Source organism: Camelus bactrianus, chromosome 7 (assembly GCF_048773025.1).
Source record: "Camelus bactrianus isolate YW-2024 breed Bactrian camel chromosome 7, ASM4877302v1, whole genome shotgun sequence".
Taxonomy (NCBI): Eukaryota; Metazoa; Chordata; class Mammalia; order Artiodactyla; family Camelidae; genus Camelus; species Camelus bactrianus.
In genome coordinates this window covers 46,369,355-46,386,307 of record NC_133545.1, presented here as the reverse complement: position 1 = coordinate 46,386,307, position 16,953 = coordinate 46,369,355, and the positions used below count along the sequence as shown (strand labels likewise).

At 33.2% G+C, this 16,953-nt stretch overlaps 1 protein-coding gene across 4 annotated transcripts in view; it reads right to left on the bottom strand.

Annotated features, from left to right (window-relative positions):
- The window catches only part of HYCC1 (hyccin PI4KA lipid kinase complex subunit 1), a 71,246-nt gene that overhangs the window by 13,833 nt on the left and 40,460 nt on the right, over positions 1 to 16,953 (bottom strand). Inside the window, exons 8-11 of one of the 4 annotated variants that reach the window (XM_010968612.3) lie at positions 15,200 to 15,316; positions 12,120 to 12,207; positions 11,441 to 11,600; positions 414 to 709 (exon numbers count right to left, since the gene is read on the bottom strand). In XM_010968612.3, the coding sequence (XP_010966914.1) occupies positions 441 to 709; positions 11,441 to 11,600; positions 12,120 to 12,207; positions 15,200 to 15,316 (634 nt within the window). In that variant the 3' untranslated portion in view covers positions 414 to 440. Of the gene's footprint in view, positions 1 to 413; positions 742 to 7,584; positions 10,139 to 11,440; positions 11,601 to 12,119; positions 12,208 to 15,199; positions 15,317 to 16,953 lie in introns of those variants that run through there. The other 3 variants (XM_045505634.2, XM_045505633.2, XM_010968611.3) reach the window with 3 other exon arrangements.

Below are 16,953 nucleotides of genomic sequence, written 5' to 3'. Positions count from 1 at the left end.
ATGGTATTAAAATATTTTAAAGACTTTTTTTAAAGGTTGCATTCTATATTCTAGGTTATCTTACTAAGAGAAAAATATATAGATCATAAGTACCAGAAGCTCAAACTTATTAAAATTCTTTATACATTATTCTTCATATCAAAGATGGCAAAAATACAAAGATGAAAAAGTAATCTTAGATCTCAAAAAAAAGCAGAAAATTATTTTGGAAGCAATTTTCTGCCTCATTTTCATAACAATTTATTCAGAGGCTAGATATGACAGTATAGATATGATCATTCCAAAGAATATTAACAGTCATTGGGAAATTGTGGTGCATAATTCATGCATTTTGATTAGGTGACATGCAAAATTTTTGTGACTGTGCAACTGTTTCTTAAAACATGCAGCAGTGGCCCTTTGCCAAGAGATACCTTGGAGTGCAGCTATTAAGTTCTCTGCTAAAACTGCACTCTGCCAGTTGAGTTTATTCCATCCTCCATCATTTTTCTTACAGATTTTTGCCTCCTGATCTCTGGCAAGCCTTTGCTCTCAGTTCTAGGATCTGTGGCTGTTTCCTGTACACCCTGTATATGCTGAACATCAATCTCTCCTAGTGTTCTGCCTTTTTCCCCATTCCCGGTTCTCTCTCCGGCCACATTTGTGACACTAATCTCAGGAATGACAAGGATGCCCAATTCAGTAGTATCATTATTGTTGTCAGGTTGCTCTAGAATTGAAGATGATAAGACAAAATGATGGCTGAAAACAAAACAAAATAAAAATGCAAAACAAGAAAAACAAAAGATACAAAACAAAAACTGGATGACTGAATGTTAGGTATTAAGCCAAATATTTGCACTGTAGAAATTCCCATAATTTACAATTTTCTGATAGCAGGGGAGACAATAGTCATGTTCTTTAATTTTAAACAACAATGAAAAAACTCAGAGCATCAATTTATGTTCTGTATTTTTTCACACACATATTTGACAAGGACTATGAAACAGAAATGTTTTTCTAATTCAAAATAGAATTTCTATTGTTTTAAGCTAATGCTGTGAGCACATGTCAAGCCCTAGGCAAATTTTCAAGGATGTACAGCCAGAACTCTAGCTATTGTCAACATGAGGAACCAAGCCACATAAGAATTCCCCTTGCACAATTCCTTTTATTAGGTTACACTGAGGCTGCCTTAATAAACCATGATACTGGAAATGCTTATTCACTTATATTATGGTTAGTAATGCTATAGGTATAGTTTTTGCCTCACACACCAATCATCTTGTACGTTAGTAAATATTAATGTGGCTGTGATATAATCAAATAGTCTATTTCTTCAGACTCATACTAATTCCACAAATTTAGGCTAGTTTCTAACAGTTCATTACTAAACTGGGGAAAATTAAAAGTGGATTTGGAAAAACAAATTGTCCATTAGTCCTTTATTCTGAAAATGGTCATTTGTAATCAAAACAAAGGAATGAAACTCTTAGTTAATACTTGTAGACATTTTATTTTGTCTCTAATCACAGAGCCATTGTTTATTTAATGCTGTCAAAGAAATATCTGTAATGAATGGGAAAAAATAACATGAATATATCTACCATGGACAAGTAATGAAAGTTAAAGGTCAAAACAGCATAAGACTATGTAAAACAGTATATACTCTTAAAAAATGTAGACCACAGATCTGCATGAGGGATGTTACCTACTACTTTCAAATATTTTTCACGATAGGATGTCAGCTCTCACTAATGGTGCTAAAGCATATGAAATAGTAACAGGTAAAAGAATAGAGGCCAGAGCCACATATTCCTGTGCATCTTTAAGTACTAGCAGTGCTTGTCCCTCACCCCAGACATTCTGATTTAAGTAATGTGAGGTATAACCTGGGTATTGGGACTTCTAAAAGCTCCCACATGACTAATGTGCAGCCAAGTTTACGAACCACTACTCTATTCTGATTCTTTCACATTTTGAAAACATAAAATGCAAGTTATTACGGATGCCCTGGGTACTCCACACTCAGCAGCAACATGTATTTCCAAAGGTCCTCAAAGCTTCATCTTGCCCTGGGCTGGTGGGCCAATATGCTGGTATACTAATTTCACAATTACCTACTGCTTGATAAACTTTTGACTAAATATGCTCTAAATGAAAGTTTTATTTTCTAGACAGGCCACAGCATGTTGGTGAGGTACTAACAAACTGCTGCTTCTGTGTGCTCGCTAACAGAGGTTTAATGAGACCTAATAGTTGTCGTCAAAGTGAAGGCAAGTAAAATCTGACTGAGGTAAACACCAGAGGCCACTGCAACTGAGAACAAAATCACCATGGAACTGCTGGGTGACAACCAAGACTTGTCCATTTACATTGTAGAAGCAGTTTCACAAAAGATCTATTAAAGGGATCATTAGTCTAAACAAAATTATAAACTGTTGAAATTACCCAGATATAACAAAGCCCGTGAATGTTAAAATTTAACAAAATATTAAAAGACAAGCATGAGAGGTCTAACAGAATAGAAAATGCTACTTACACTGATTTACACTAAACAGTTTTTTTGAGAGCGTTCACATACATTATTCAATTATATCCTCAAAACAGTGTGTTGGTGAGCCTCTGAAGCAGGCAATTGGACTCCCATTTACAGACAAGGAAATTGAAGTTCAGAAAGAGCTGAACAACTGAATGGGGGACCTAAACAGTAAAGCCTTTTGACATTAAATATCCATTCTAACATACTATAAATTCTAACTCTTCAATTCATTAAGGTCAATTTGAGTTAAATATCCTCTGACAGACATCTTTCAATTAGGTTTCACTTATTTGCTTAGATTCCTGGTCATTTCACAGAAAGCAAATAATTTACTTTGGCTTAACACAGAGCAAGAGTAAATAAACCTCTAAGAAAACCTAAATAAATCGTAACTCGCAAGGTTAATTTATTTTTAAAATTGGGTTTATTTTTTAAAAGATGCCAATGAAAATTAATTTAAAATGGTGCTGCAAAGGTGAAAATTTAGAATTTTGCAAGAAAAACCAGAAAATGACAAGAATATTTTATAAAGCTGCACAAAGCAATTAGATTGCTAATCATATTTACTGGGATAATGGTGAAGATCTGCAGCCCAAGAAACAATATTATGAATTTTTTTAAATCATGAAATTAAATGGGAGGTAGAAAAATGAGATCATATGTTTTCCCGCAAGCAAAAATTTTGACTAATTACTGTATATCACTCAAAAATGGTAAAAAGCACAGTTTTTAAACTGCTTATTAAAGTAAATTCATAGAAAGAAAAGCATGCCATTCTGCACAGAGCTAGAAAGAGCCAGAAAGAAGGAAAATTACAGAATAAAGAAAGAGAATTATGTAATAAACAACTGTTATGTGATCCTGCTCTCTATTATTTCTCCAGCTTCTTTCTCTATATAATTTTGTGACCCAATCCCCTTACACACACCTTCTTATTGGTCTTACTGCTCCCTAGGCCTAGGTTCTTCCCCACAGAGCTACATGGCTTACCTCCTTTAGGTCTTTTCTCAAAACTTTCCTTCTCAGTGAACCTTCCCCGATGATCCCATCAAGTTTCAATATTCCCCATATTACATATGGCTTTTTCCCTACTTCATTTCTTTTTCTTCTTAGTACTTCATCACTCTCTAAGCTACAATTACTTATTTATCTCGTCTACCAGAGGTAAGGTGCGTGAGGGTAGGGATTTTCGTCTGGTCACTGCCGTGTACTTAGTACCTGGGAAAGTATCTTGCATACTGTACATGCCCAGTAAATATTTGTTTGATACACTGAATGAATCTCCTGTTGTGAAACAAAATTGTTATTAGAGTAAATAAAATTGAAAGAACATGAAGAAGACATGATTAGGGTAAGCGGGGAATGTGTTACTTGACTTGATAAAAGGAAGAAATAATATATAGCTTTTGAGAATTTTTAGATGGCAAAGAAAAGCAAAGGCTCCCTGTTTTAGAAAAGTGAATCTGCTGCCTCTAAATGCAGGTTTAGTAAAATGCTCAGGAACATTAAAAAGGCTTTTTGAAAAAAATCTGTGATGCTTTTATCATGTTATCCAAAGGATAACATACACAGCTGAGAAGAGGAAGTTACTTCCTCCTTTAAGAAAACTATAAGGGAAATGTTTTAAGGAAATATAAATGCATAAGAAAATAGAATCTGTTTAAAAGCCTAGAACTTAAAAATCTACGTAAAAGGTATCATAACTGTTCAATACTTTTAAAAAAATAATACTTACATTTGATTTCAAATAATTCGAAAAGTTCAAAAAAGATCCAAAGAGAAACTTCTGAGAATATTTTATTTGTATATAAATAAAATATACAGAAATGAGGAGAGTTAAAGAATACTTTTAATGGACATTTCCAAATTGGTTCTCAAAGGCACTCAAATCATTTCTCCCCTACAAAATTTCTTCTGGCTTTGAGGGGAAAAAAAAGTGAAACAAATTGCAAATATCATTAAAACTGATGCTGAAAAGTTGTCATTTCTTGCATATGTAACTTTATAATCCCAAATACCTGTTCCCAGTATGTCACCCATGAAATTCTTTATCCTTGCTTTAGCTTTTATTCTTTCACAGCTGACTTACTAAAAGTGACAATTTAAATAAAGGAACAATTTATTCACAGAGTTTACACAGCTCTGTACTCAGACTGATTCATAAGTCTAAAGGAATCTAGTTATGACCTAAGGCTCTTCCAAAGTTATTCATAAAAACAATAAAATAAACTGACATTTAAAAAAATTAATCTATACCTCAAATGTCTGCATCACATAATTTTGACATTAATTATGAAAAGTATTTCATAGTAAACCCCAAAGGAAAGTTATATACATTCCTTTACAGTTTATAAAATATAAATATTTTAAATGTCATAAAATACCTGAACAATTTCATATTAATCCAATCAGTTTCATGTTTACAATTTATTCTATTCAACGGTAGACAAATGTTAAAGCTATTCATTGTAGTGTTATCTATAATAGCAAAAAGTTAGAAACAAATTATTTAACTTATTAAGTAAATGGTTAAGTAAATAATGGAATATCAACTCAATGTGGTATTATGTAGCCATTAAAATAATTGGACTTACTAGGAGAACCTGGGGAAATGTTTGACAATGTTAACTGAACAAAAGTAAAATAACAAAAAAAAAATTTAAATAGAGCACAATTATGAAAAATACATACACATATAGGAAAAAAACTGTAAAAAAAAAAAAATGGTAACTTTTTAAGTACCCGGATTATAAGTGAATATTCCTCCACCTAGTTTACTATCATGTTGTTACATGTTTTTTCAATGAAATAAGGAAAGAACAAATTGCTCAGTCTGTATTATAAATTTATCATTTATTCACTCATTCATGCATTCAAATATTTATTGAGCACCTATTATGTGCCAAACATTGTTTTAGGTGCTGGCGATACAATGGCCAACCAGACAGACCAAGACCCTGCCCTCAAAGAGCTTACGCTATAGCATGGGAATTGAGTAAACAACAGAATTTTAGATAGTGGAAAACTCAATAAAGAAAATAATAATGGGAAAGAGCGAGCAGGGTAGTAGGAGAGAAAGTCAACTTTAGATGGGTGGTCTGGGAAGACCTCTTTGAGAAAGGGATATTTGAGCTGAGATCTGAATGAAAAAGTACTGGCTACACAACAATGTGGAGGAAGAGAGTTAAAGCTGGAAAATCTCAGCTCAAATATCCCAAATTGCTAGTACAAGGTCACTAAGGCAGAAATGGTTTAGCAAATCTAAGGGTTAGAAGGAAAGGTGACAGTGGTCTTCAGATGAGTTCAAAGCAATAGGCAAGACATAACACTAGGGCCACCTATGCCATAGTATAGAGCTTAGATTTTGCTCTGATTGCAATGGGCAGCCATTGACAGGTATGCAAATGAATTATTTGGGTACTTTATTAGCGCTTTTTTTAAATCAACAGAAGTTGCATTTGTGTAACACAAAGTATTGAGCACAAATGTGTCCTGGGTTAGAAAGAACAGCACTGTAACCTTCCACAGCCTGGGCCAGTAATTTGCAAGGCAGATGAGAGGAAAGCAAAGCTGCCAGAGAAACACAGAATAAGATCCTGGCAGTTAAGGGGCTGTACTCTGAGCAAGGACATGAACAAAAACTAAGATTTAGTAATCTGAGTCCTGAAGCCAGAAGAATTTCCAGATAAGAAAAGAGCAACCTGGGGCACACAAAAAAACACAGTCTGGGCCAGAACAATGTATTTATAGATGCACTGGTTAGCAACTATTACCAGTTTCCTTAAGTAAAGAACAGTCAAGTCTTTAGCTTTTGTTGTGTATATAGTAAATGCACAATTCTCCTCATCAAGGTGGATTCAATCATTCTCGATAATGTCTGTCATCTTTATTGTCTCAAGTTTAAAAAAAAATCTTATAGAGAATTGCAACATATGGATACTGCTGGATCAGGTGAATCCTTCATGTTTAAGATCTTTCTGATCAGATAGACCAAAAATAGGTAAGCAACATCTACTACAAAACTATCTATAAAAGCTTATTTCTTCTTCCATGAACACTGTGTAACAAATGCTCCTTAAAAGGTGGAGGGGAGGGGTAGTGTTCACTAATATATAATAATAAATACTAAGTTCCTTAACTACAGCAAGAATCATGTAAGTCCTCCTTAGTAAAAAATGTAGAACACAATAATTTATAAACAACTGCTTTTGCCTCATAAGATAAGTAATTTGAAATATCTTGCTTCTCTGTATAGAAAATTATTTATCTTATTTTACGTAGAGGTAGATTAAGATTTTTTTGTTTTCTTCTAAAATTGGCTAAGCCAGGATTCTGAGACTACTGTCTTCCTCTTTAAATCTAATGTTCACATGTGTCAACTGTATTTTAGCTCTTTGGTTAATAGTCTTTTTTCTTTGTCACCTAATATTTCCTAATATATTACTTTGTCTTCCATGAGTAAAAGGTCCATATCAAGAATGCCAGTTAAAATTCATGCAGTGCTAAGTTTGATCAGAAGGAAATGCTTATTTTTGGTCCAAATGTTTTATCATCTATATTGGGAAAGGAAAATTTGTTCCTCAAATAGCATTTTAGAGTCTGAAAATAATGGATCTTCTCAAAATAATTTTTCTAAATTTCTTTAATAAGTATAAACAACTTTTAAATAAAAACATGAGCATTATAAATATCTAACTGCAAATGTAAAACTCCAATAGCCCGTTCTTTAAAGTTTGCTACTTTTGAGTTTAAAATGACCTTTTTTGCATTTTTCAAAATGCTTTTGTAACTATTAGAGACTGTTTTTCCTCTAATGCTTTACTCATAAGGTCATAAAAGCAGATTCACAAAATAAATATTTCATCTCAAGATTTATGGCATTTACCTTTTGTAGTACCTAGAAAGATGAACTTAAACATTTTGAAATATTTATAGCTTTTTAAAAATATTTAACTGAAATATACCTCATAATTATTCAGATTTGTTCAACAGTTAGAAAGTTAGTAATGTTCTGTTTTATCAATATGTTATTATATAATAGTGTTATTACCATTTTCTAAATCAATAACCAGTTTTAAATAAACTATTCCAACAAGAATTGCATATTTATGCTGTTTTTTTTTCTCATCTAGTAAGTTAGTACTAAACCACTGAGCAAATTGAAACAAATCACATTTTTTTGTCAATTTTTTAAAGCATAATCACAGGTCTCTTTGAATTGTTATAATCATATATTTATTTAAATACCTTGGCATCCTTTAAATAGAAACAATGCTGAAAATGCAATAAAATGGCTATAACAACATGAAACTTTACTTTCTTTAGATTCAATCTCTGTGAACTGTATTTTGTTTGAGTTTTCACTTAAACATTCCATATAATTAATAAAATACTCTAAAATTCTCAGGGTACTGATTTGGTATTACTAACTTAGAAGACTTAAAAATATATATAGTTCTTATTTTCAATTCTTTTTCACTACTTAGAATTCTGTACTCTTGGATCTCCTAAGTCAAAATAATGAAATGCAATATTATAAAAGTAAATAATTTAACATATACCAGGACCAAAAGTAGGGCAAAATACAAAGAATCTAGATTATAAATATTGCCTTTATTGTTATAGTGGCTGTTGCAAACAGTTGTAACCATATATAAACAACACTACAAGTTCAATCTATTCTATTTTCATGTCAATTTAGAATTAAGACAACAGGTATTAAAACAACATTTTAAAAAGTTCTGACTATAATGGTGACATAAATGTCAGATAATAGAGTTAGAGTACTATACTTCAGGGCTATAGAAATTACCAAAAAATCACTAACTGTTACTATTATAAAACATATATATACTTTTTTGTTTGATACTACACTCAAACTAAAAATGTCTCAAATTGAGGAAAGCCAATGAAAGGGTAAATCAATCACAGGACCATCTGAATAGCAAGCTGGCTAATAAAAAAGCATACAATTATTGTGCAGCTAATAAAACAAAATAAATAGCTCTTAATAAACAATCAGCCTTTAGGTAGTGCGTCAAAGCATACCAAATGCTTTTCACTTATTTGGCTCATTATCTCACAAATGCACAAGTGGAAATATGGTGGGCCGTAATAAGGAATTAGTGTTTCACTAGATAAGGTTTTTATCAGATAACCATTTGGCAAAAATTATAAGCACTCATTACTTGCAACCATAACTTAATTAGGGGGTTTTTATGGAACGAGTATTTCAACTATTTTAAAAGAAAGGAGGAGAGTTGATCACATCATTCCAAATATAGATAATTTTTTTTAAGTGGAAGACAAGTGAGTCATAACAGTAGTGGTGGTAGGGAAAAAGACCAAAAAAAAAAAAAAAAAAAAAAAGCAATTAGAGTTGCTCCGGAAGAGGAGAAGGGATGGAAAAGTACAAGGAAATAAGTTTAGATTGTATACTAGAATGTTATAGAGAATCATTCAGGGATTTAAGAAAAAGGGCTCTTCTAGATAAAATGGTAGATAATAAAGATAGCTAGAGAAGCAACTCTTAAGAATGACTATAGGACTGAAGCATAATTATAAAGAAATACCTTCTGCTTTCCTTTTGGCTATCCTGTTTATTGTTTAAAGGAAATAAAGATTTAAGAAAATAAAATTGCACTTTTATTATTAATTTTAAAAGTTAATAGATTTATTTCACTGCTTTAAGTGATTTTTCTTTCTGGAATTTTCATTTTGATTCTTGTTATGGTCATCATCTACTCACATTCTTGTCTTACCTTAATGCTTTTTAAAATCCTTATTCTATTTATTAGCCTTCTCTAATTGTATTTTACTTTCAAATTGTGACTTCTAAATAGCCATCAATCTGTAGGTGGCTTGAAAAGCCAAGACTACGCAAAAAAGGGAGAATGCAACCTACCTGTAGAGATAAATAAGGACCTTGGACTAGGAATATTTTAGAGCCCATTGGATAAAGAGAATTCACAGTTCAGGGGAGTGGCAAACAAGACTAAGCTACATTCTGTATCTGCTACATGCACCTGACTTGCTTTTTATAGTTCATTCTCTTCTACATCCTAATCCTTGACTTTTTCTGTTACCATAAACGGGAGTTCCCCAAGTGTTAGAGTTGGGAAGGCTGAATAAGTGTAGGGAGATAGGTGTCAAGGAAGGTTACTGTAATGAGTCTGTAGCCTTAAGACACAGTGCCAACCCTTCAAGTGGTAGCCAAAATGGAATCTGGAAGATACGTGGGAATCTAGTAGTTACAATATATTCAAGTAGTCTTTTTTCATTTTGATAATTTATTGCTATACAATATTTCCAGAAATTGGTTCTATTTTATTGCAGGGTACACATCTTATTCAGTTAAATGCAGACATGGACACATACACAAATCTCTTTCACACATACACACATACATATAAAATTAAACTTCAGTATTTCACATTTTTAACCTCAGGACCAATTATTTTTTCCCCTAATTTACAATTTGTCCTCCTAAATAGCTAGAAGGAAAAGTAAGAAAGGAATTAAAATTCATTCTTGCACTTCCTGTAGTGATAGTTTTGCAGTGATCATGGCCACAATGACCCATACGAACTGGTTCATCACCTCTGTGCCTCTCTTCACCTATTAATGCCCAAACAGAAAAATGATCTCTAGGGTAATATGGTGATGTCTAATGAAATGACTTTCTGCCTGTAATCTAGTCCCATTCAGTAGCATAATTTTCACTGAAGAAACTGATGTATCTTTAGACTCTGACTGTATGCTTTAAATAGGAGCATAATTTGCCTTGTTGATGGCAAATATTTACCACTTCTTTTTATGCCTTCCTGAAGAACTTTCAAGAACTGGTCACATCACTTTAAAGAAGGAAAAGATTGAAAATGATCATTGGTTAAGCTGGAGAATTTCATCATCATTTTGGGGGGACATACTGTTTCCTAGATTCCCTAAGTAGGAACAATGGCAACTGTTCTCATCATTAACTTTCTCTTTCGCAGTGAATTATCTCATTCTTCTCACTTCTGCGTTTTTCTCTATAGGTGCCATGGAGACAACTGGAACCAAATATACCAAAAGGAGCTACTGTTTTCATCGCAGATTATAGGAAGAAGAAAATAGAGAATGGATTTTGTTTTACCCCAATATCTATGTATGCTTGGGGCAAAGAAGTGGCTTTCTACTTTCTATTCTATGGTTAACTTCTTGGAAGGTGATAGTAATCTTATCTTAAACTGATTCTTGCCATCACAACAAATTCTAGGTAGGACGAAAGTTACAAAAAGAATAACAAATTAAATAAAAAATTATAAGTTACAAGAGAAAGGAGAGAGATGGAAAGCATCGAGAAGGCCATGGTGAATAAAATTAACTTCCAGTAGAATTTTTAAATAATAAAATGAAGCAGTCAAAAAGGAATATTAAAACAAACAAATAATCTTGCAAGAAAATTAACTTCTAGAAAACAGAAGTGCCTAGAGATGCGTCAGTACTATGGGATTCTTTACCAAGAAATCCAGAAGAAAATGTTAAAGTTCTTATTAGTTGTTCTATATCAATATGCAAATTTACCCACTAAAGAGTTGAAAAATCAGAAACATTGAGGAATATTTGCAAGTACTGATGAATACCCAAAATGCATTAATAATTTTAAAATGCATTTTCCTACTCTGCTACTCTACTGAAATAAAATTTAAAAGCCAATACAAGGTTTAAATAAATTTTCATTCATATATGTATCATAAGAGGCTCTGTTTCCTTACTGCCTGACATTCGTGGAAAATAAATTAAATGTGGTCCAATAGCTCTTTCTTCCATGCCACTTGATACTATTCACTAAAGTTTTCAGTTACAGCACCTTTAAGTACAGAGAAGAAAAGAACAGCATTAACAATACTCTAATTTGAAGAGTGTTTTATTTCTTACCATGTCTTTTCCATCTGTGACCTCTTATTGACATGCTAGTTACTGCATTTCTTGATATTCTAGAGGAAGTTGGTGTGATTTCAACTTGAATACACCTTGTACCCTCCTTACTAGATTTCATGGCACCATGAGGCAATGAAGCCTTTATTGCATTAGCAACCTAAGAAGGGAAAATACAGTTTAAGATTGATACTAACCAGATGCATTATTATACCCTTAGATAAAACAAGATGCTAAATTTTAACACATTTTTAAAAAGAATAATTTCTCCAAGGTATTTCACAAGATGATACATAAACCTTCTAGAATAAGGAGTAAGATCTCAGAAGGAAATTTATGGTTAAAAATATATGTGATGAAATTTTAAATTCTAAAATATTAAATTATATTTCCAAATGTCTAAAGCTAATTAATAAATGCAACTCTAGCATGTTAATGAGAACATTCTTATAAGTTAAAATGACTATTCATCAGGGTAAGAAGTTAGCCTACTGAAATTTTCAAATTTTGTTATACATACCTTTTCAAGTATAAAATTTTTCTACTATAACAGGAGTATGAATCACTAAGTATTTAATGACATATAATTAATGCTTTATGAATGGCTACATCTCAATTTATAGTTCTAAATTGAGAAATTTTAAATTACAAAATTTATATAAGTAAGTGAGGCACCTACCAGCAATGGCTCTGGATATAATTCTAGCTGGGCTCTGTATATAATATCATCCAATGCTTTTTGAGCTAGATCCCATTCTCCATTATAACTATAAAATTAAATGAAGAAAATATAATTATTTTAAATTAATTATATATTACTGAACAAAATATAATGAGAAACTGTTTATCTTTACAGAGGAAAATAATAGATCATATTAGCACACTGCTTAGCATTCCACCCTAATTAAAAATGTATTTTTACATATTTGAATTCCTTTTAATTGTATCTGAAAGTCTATTAACAGCAAAGAAAATTTTATGCACGTGCATTTCTTCTCTAAAGAACATGTCTATTTATAGAACAGATATCAAAAAAGGTAGGCAATCTCAAAGTATTTTACACTTTCAAAGCAAGTCAGAGCATAATAAATTATATACCTTAGAATAATGTTCAGAACACTTTATAGCCAAATTACTCTGTAACTCCCACAGGTTTTAATGAAAATCTGCAACTATTGTGGCTTGCAGCATCCTAAGTAGCTACTTCTCTGCATTCAGATTGTCATTTAGTAATGTATGTGATATACACTGCAAATATCAGAGAAAGACTGGAAAAAAAAGTGCATGTGTAAATTAATTTTCAAAGATACAGCCAAACTTTTCCTAAAAATTGTCTAAATGATGAAATGGACAGAAATGGAGTGGCTTGGTCATCTGCCAACAAGATTAATTAGTGTGAATTATATCCAAGAGTGCAACTAAGGCCTAAAAAATGAGAAGAGCATTGCTCTCACCGTAAAAATAAGATAAAGCTAGGTAATCTACAAAATCATAACTTCTTATGAATCCAGCAAGGAGCTAAGGTCACAGGGCAACCAAGTAGCCCAAAACCCAATGGCAGGCAGATGCCTCTGAGGAGAGTCAGGCCACAATGAAAGCAGGTAAGAAGAATTCAGCTAAACTTTTTAACAAATTGCTAAAAGCTACGTGGGGGCTGGCACAAGAGTATAAAAACTCTGGAAGCAGATACGAGGGCTTATCATACCCATTCACAAGCTCTTCTCCACAAACCACTCACAGGTACTCATAAGAAACACCAAGTGCCAGGTGGGGGACCAGAGAAAGCTGCTCTTGGTAGTGCAGGCCTGAAGGAGAAGAGTGGCCACCAGAGCAAGAAAGGCACCAAGATCCAGCCAGATCCTTTCCAGTGGAACAAAAGTTTAAAGCCTTTGGGAAAAGAGCAGCAAACTCTTTCTCTGAGGGCAAAGGTAAGACCGACTGTGGCTGTGAGGGAGAGAAAAAGAAAAAACCCTTTACTTGTAGGGGAGGATAAGGAAATCATCCTACGCTGAGAAGGAGGGCTAGATGTCTCTTACCACTGGAGGAGGGGCAGGACCACTCAGGAACTGCCACCTCCTGCCTATCCCGAGATGCAGGGACATAGGGCCTGCTTAGAACTTAGGCCATACCAGGACGACAGGGAACACTGCTTCCCCTCCCTCCACCTCCAACGAGGCTAGTACACATCTAGGAACATGCAACAGCATTCTACTGCAGGAGGAGGGGCAAGAACATGCAGAAGGACCCTCTCTGAGGTACAGATACACAGGGAAAGCTGAAAGCTGAGGATGGAGTAAGAATATTGAGGAAAAACCCTCCAGCAATAAGTACCAGGTTTACATAAAAGGAATTTGAAGTAGGTGATACAATATAGGTAACCACAGCAACAATGAAATCCAGCCCCAGTTCACTCCTGCCTACAATAACTCTACTAACAGCCTAGAAAAGAGGCATATCCACCTCCAGGCATAAATAATATTTACCTCATTCTCTACTGTCCTATCCATGAGCAAAATGATGATCAATCAAATATTACAAGGACACAAAAAGCAAGAAGAAAACAACGCACTGTCAAGAGATGAAAAACAATAAAACCAAATTCAGAGATGACTCAGATGTTATGGATATCAGGGAAATTAAAACAACTAATATTAACATATTAAAGGCTCCAGTGGAAAACAGGGACAACATGTACAAACAGATGGATATGTTAGCAGAGAGATAGGAACTATAAGAAAAAGCCAAATGAAAAATCTAGAAATAAACACAATGACAGAGATGAAGAATTCCTTCAGTGGGCTCATTAGTAGACTAGACTCAACACAGTCAAGGAAAGAATCAATGAACAGGAAGGTAGATCAACAAACACTACTTAATCTGAAAGTAATTTCAAAGCAAAACAGAGAGAAAATAAAATAGATCAGAGCATTCAAGAGCTGTGGGACAATATTAATGGTCTAACATAGGGGTAAACAAACTTTTTCTTAAAGGGTCAAATAATAAATATTTTAGGCTTGTGGGCCCCACAACCTCCACTACAACTCCTCAGCTCTGTCACTGTAGCACAAAAGCAGTCACCGGCAACATATAAACAAGTAGATGTGACTGTGTTTCAATGACACTTTTTAAAAGCTGGGGAACAGGACAAATTTGGCCCAAAGATCGTAAATTCTGCCTTCAGTCAAGAAGTTTACAATCTACTAGGGAAAATTAAAGTACTGAGTGAATATAATACAAAGTATAGTACGCTATGTATAGTCAGAGAATTACAAAGTTAAAATACAGGGTTCAATGAAAAATACTAATATCTAAGGCATCAAGTAAGACTGAGCATCAATATCAGAAATTAATAGTAAATTCATAATAGAGGAAAGAAGCTTTAAGATGTTTTTCAAAAATTAAAATTTCTGGAAATGGAAAAAGATATTCATTGGAGAAAAAAGCTATTTGGAAATGACAGCAAAAAAAGAAAAAAGAAAAAAGAGTAATGAAGAAAGGAACTGTGAGTGTATTTAGATGTTGCTAATTTTCATTCTGTCCTTAATTTAAAGAAAGAAGATGAAGTGTTTCAGTTGGTTACAAATTCTTCAGAGCACTAAAAGATACATTTTAAACAAAACTATCATCAAGATATTAAGTCACATTTTTTTCACAAAAATATGCTGATTGATTATTAAGATTATAATAGTAACAATAACATAACAGACTATAATTTTCCAAAGAGACCAAAGGTTTACTTTGTATATAAAATAAACTTACAAGGCAAAATAAATCCCTGTTAACATCTGCACCATGAATCCTGAAGAAACAGGTACCCTGCTACTTACACCTTTGTATTTTCTTACATGTTGGCGAGGATATCCACAAACACAGATTCTAGAAAGATCAAAATAAATATATTTGTAGAATGGTAAAAATTTAGGTAATGTATTTTTTAACATTTATAAGTCAATAAGGTACTAGATATTCTCTCCAACAGATGCTCTTAACAAACGAAAGGTATGCTCTTAACAAACCAAATAACTATGAAACAAAGAATGTTTCCAAACAGAACACTTGTCCACAACATTTTCCTAAGTAAGTAAGATAGAGAAAAAAATTAGAAAGCTAGAGGTATGTTAGTATACAGTAAGTGAACCAGATAACCAGCTATATCACTAACTGATAATGGTGTCTCTTTACCCTCTTCTCTCCATTCCTTTCTTTTAATCATTAAGCATTCTCTGATTTACTCTTCAGTATGCTGATTGCTCTATTCAAGGATATTCTTTTCTTATGGATCCTTCACTGAATTTAAATAAAATGCAGAACAAACCAAAAACAATCAATAAAGCTAAATGCCATGAATGCCTGACTCCTCTGTTCATCAGAGGAGTATCTTGAAGGTATCTGATTTCCCTTTACAAATCCAAAACATAAAGACCTGAATTTACAAAAGAGCAGTTGAGTGGCCTAACCCCTACTGCTGTATTAAACCTATGCTATGGTCACACATAGATAACTCCCAAATTCACAAACCATGTTAAAATAAAAATCCTGTTAGAAGGCTTATTTTGTCAATACATCTCTGGGAGAAGTTTGAAATATCAATTTATAAGTGAGGAAAACTATGCCATGATTCTCATTCTCTGTTGAGAGACATTGTCTCATTCTTAGACTTAAAGTAAACTTTTGAGATTTTTGTCAAAAAATTCTAAGTTACAAACCACAAAATGATTAGGAGTCCTAATTCCAGTGGGGCTAACTGGAGAGAACATTTACTTATGAATATACCAGAACCTAAAGTAGAAAAGAAAATATATTAACTACCATCATCAGATCGTCAGACCAGTGAGTAGAAACTAGCCAGAAAAAGGGAAACAATGGCTTCCTTAATTTTTAATTTGAGAAATATTTAAAACTTGGTCCAGTTCTACATCCTATCCACCTGGATAAAATATACAGACTATGAAATAAGACTAACAAGTTTCAAAGCCTCTTCCTTTCTGCTCTGCTTTTTAAGTAGTGAGAAGAGGCAAGGTAAGGAGAAGGCAGGAGACCAGAAAGGGGGAAGAGAGAAGAGAGAAGAGGGAAGAACTGCTGTAATACAGTACAGTAATGAGCACTTTTCTGTTCTTGTGCCTCTGCTTTTTGAAATTAGGAGCCTTATAAAGGCTGCATCTTCTATCACTTTCTTCAATAGAATACCACACACAAAATTAGTGCTTGAGTTGTTGGAGAAAAGATTATTTCAATTGAGTTGTGAAGGAAAGTCAGAGAAGATTTAAATAGGCATAAAGAAATTTACAAATAACCTAATAAGTCATGAAAAGTCAACTATAGGTTCTTTCAACAAGGAATGACCTAGTATAAGATATACTCTAGAACAGCTGGTAATTGCAGACAGGTGGGAAAAAAGAAAGAGATGCTGTGCATCTATAGTGAACATGTGTGTTCATCCTTGGGTACAATACATAAGAGCTGTCATTTACTGGCTGAAATTTAGAGGACTTTGGTATGTACTAGCAAAACTT